At 65.6% G+C, this 2,340-nt stretch overlaps 1 protein-coding gene across 1 annotated transcript in view; it reads right to left on the bottom strand.

Moving 5' to 3' along the window:
• The window catches only part of LOC102039906 (filamin-C), a 30,170-nt gene that overhangs the window by 20,125 nt on the left and 7,705 nt on the right, over positions 1–2,340 (bottom strand). The window contains 4 exon segments of the mRNA XM_031065136.1: positions 299–442; positions 650–763; positions 885–1,078; positions 1,841–1,977. Coding sequence (XP_030920996.1) covers positions 299–442; positions 650–763; positions 885–1,078; positions 1,841–1,977 — 589 coding nt within the window.

Here is a 2,340-nt window from a genome sequence, read left to right as displayed (position 1 = left end):
CCCCCACCCCCACCACTAGCATCCTCCCTCCATCCAACCCCTCCAGACTCCCATCCCCAGGACTCCATGGGATCCCCAGCCCTACCCCAGCACCCTATAGGTCTGGGACCTCCATCCCCACATCCAGCACCCCATGGGACCCCCATTTCCATCCACATCACCTCATGGGCCCCCAGCCCCACCCTGAACCCCAGCCCCACACCTGACACCTCAACACCCTCCATGACTAACACCCCCTCCCTACACCTCAAGGGACCCCCACGGCCACCCCAGCACCCATGGGCCCCACGACACCTACACGGAAGGGGCTGTTGGGGGTGTTGACGCCCCCCCACGCGACGATGACTGTGTGCTTCATGGCCTTGGTGGGGACGTAGACACAGTGGAAGGTGCCGTCACCATTGTCCTTCACCTTGATGTCAATGGGGAAGCCTTCGGCGTCCTGCGAGCAGCAGGGGGGAGGTGAGGGAGCCCAATGGCACTCAGTGTGGCACCCAAGGGTGCCCAATGGCTCTCAGCGTTGGCCAATGGCACCCAAGGGTGCCCAAAGGCTCTCAGCATTGGCCAATGACACCCAAGGGTGCTCAATACAGTACTCAAAGGTGTTCAACACCGCCCAATGTCACCCAGCAGCCCCTAGAGCTCCCACCTGTGCATAAAGCTTGAGGGGCCCCTTGCCGGCACCACGGGCGTCAATGGTGAACTCGGCCGGGCGATCCACGATGCAGCCAGTGGGCTCCAGCCCTGGCCCGAAGGCCTTCACCTGTGGAGAGGGGGGTCAGAAGGATGCAATGGGGTGCTGGCACCCCCAGCACCCACAGGTGAGGTGTAATGGGGCGCAGTGGGGCACAGCAGGATCCGTGGGTTGCCGTGGGTCGCAGCACCTTGTCGGGCCAGGAGTCGGGGGGAGCGGGGCGGATATCAGCCATGAAGGGGCTGTCCCTGATGTCCTCGTCATCGCAGACCACGTGCACGGCGTACAGCCCTGGCTCCGTGGGCCAGTAGCGCACGTCGCACGAGCCATCGCCCTTGTCATCGCACTCGATGCGCGCCTGGGACGGGCCCTCGATGGAGAACCCTGGGGGCACCGCAGCCACTGTGACCTGTGCCTGTGCCACCACCCCCGGAGCCACCGCCCCCAGAGCTCGTCCTCGTCCCCTCTGCGCCTGTGCCACCGCCCCCAGAGCCACCGCTCCCAGAGCTCATCTCTGTCCCCCCCTCTGCACCTGTGCCACCACCCCCAGAGCATGTCCTTGTCCCCCTCTCTGTGCCTGTGCCACCACCACCGGAGCCACCACCCCCAGAGCTCATCCTTGTCCCCAATCTGTGCCTGTGCCCCCAGCAGGGTGACACCTAACATGTCCTTATGTCCCCCCAGTGGGGACGCCCAGACCATTTTCCCCTCTCTGTGACCGTGTCCCCCCAGTGTGGCACTACCCGTGTCCCCCTGACCCCTCTGGTGCCACCCCCGACCTGCCCCATGTCACCACCTCTGCATGCCTGTGTCACCACAGCACGGGGGGACCTCACTATGGTGCCCATTCTCCAGCCTGTCCCCGTGTCCCCAGTGGGTTTTCACACACTCCGTGCCCTAGTCCCCACCACGCTGACACCCCCCACAGTGCCACGCTGCCCCATGGTGCCCCCCATTCTGTCCACGTGTCCCCAACAGGGTGTCACCCCACCACATAGCTCCCACCCTGTTCCCACCACAGGACCCCCAGCCCTGTCCCCATGTCCCCACCACGGTGCCCCTGACCCTGTTCCCATGTCCCCCCCTTCAGGGCTCACCCAGGGTCCCCACCACAGTGCCCCCCACCTGTACATCCCCCCTGCTCACCCAGGGTCCCCACTTCAGTGCCGACGGCCTCGACCACGAAGTCTGCAGGGCGCCCCACGACCCCGCCCTCGAGCCCCGGCCCCCAGGCCCGGACCTTCTGTGCCCCCGGCTGGGGGGACACCTGCACCTCGAACGGGCTGGGGGGACAGGCAGGTGTGAGGGGGCTGTAACACACCTGTACACACCTGTACACCCACACCCCTCACACACCTGCACCTCGAACGGGCTGGGGGGACAGGCAGGGATGAGGGGGCTGTAACACACCTGTACACCCCTCACACACCTGCACATTGAACGGGCTGGGGGAATGGGAGGGAGGGGATCACACCACACCTGCACACACCTGCACCCCCCAGTCCCCCAAATATCTCCCACCCCTGGGGGGACACCTGCACCTCAAATTGTACCCCCCACACACCCCACACTCCCCAAAACCCCACCCCAGGGAGACATCTGCATCTCGGATGGGCTGGGAGGGTGGTGGGGCAGTGAGGGGTGGG

Source organism: Geospiza fortis, unplaced genomic scaffold (genome assembly GCF_000277835.1).
Source record: "Geospiza fortis unplaced genomic scaffold, GeoFor_1.0 scaffold30, whole genome shotgun sequence".
In the NCBI taxonomy this organism is placed as follows: domain Eukaryota; kingdom Metazoa; phylum Chordata; class Aves; order Passeriformes; family Thraupidae; genus Geospiza; species Geospiza fortis.
The sequence above is the reverse complement of the archived record's forward strand: the minus strand, read 5'-3'. Positions and strand labels throughout refer to the sequence as shown.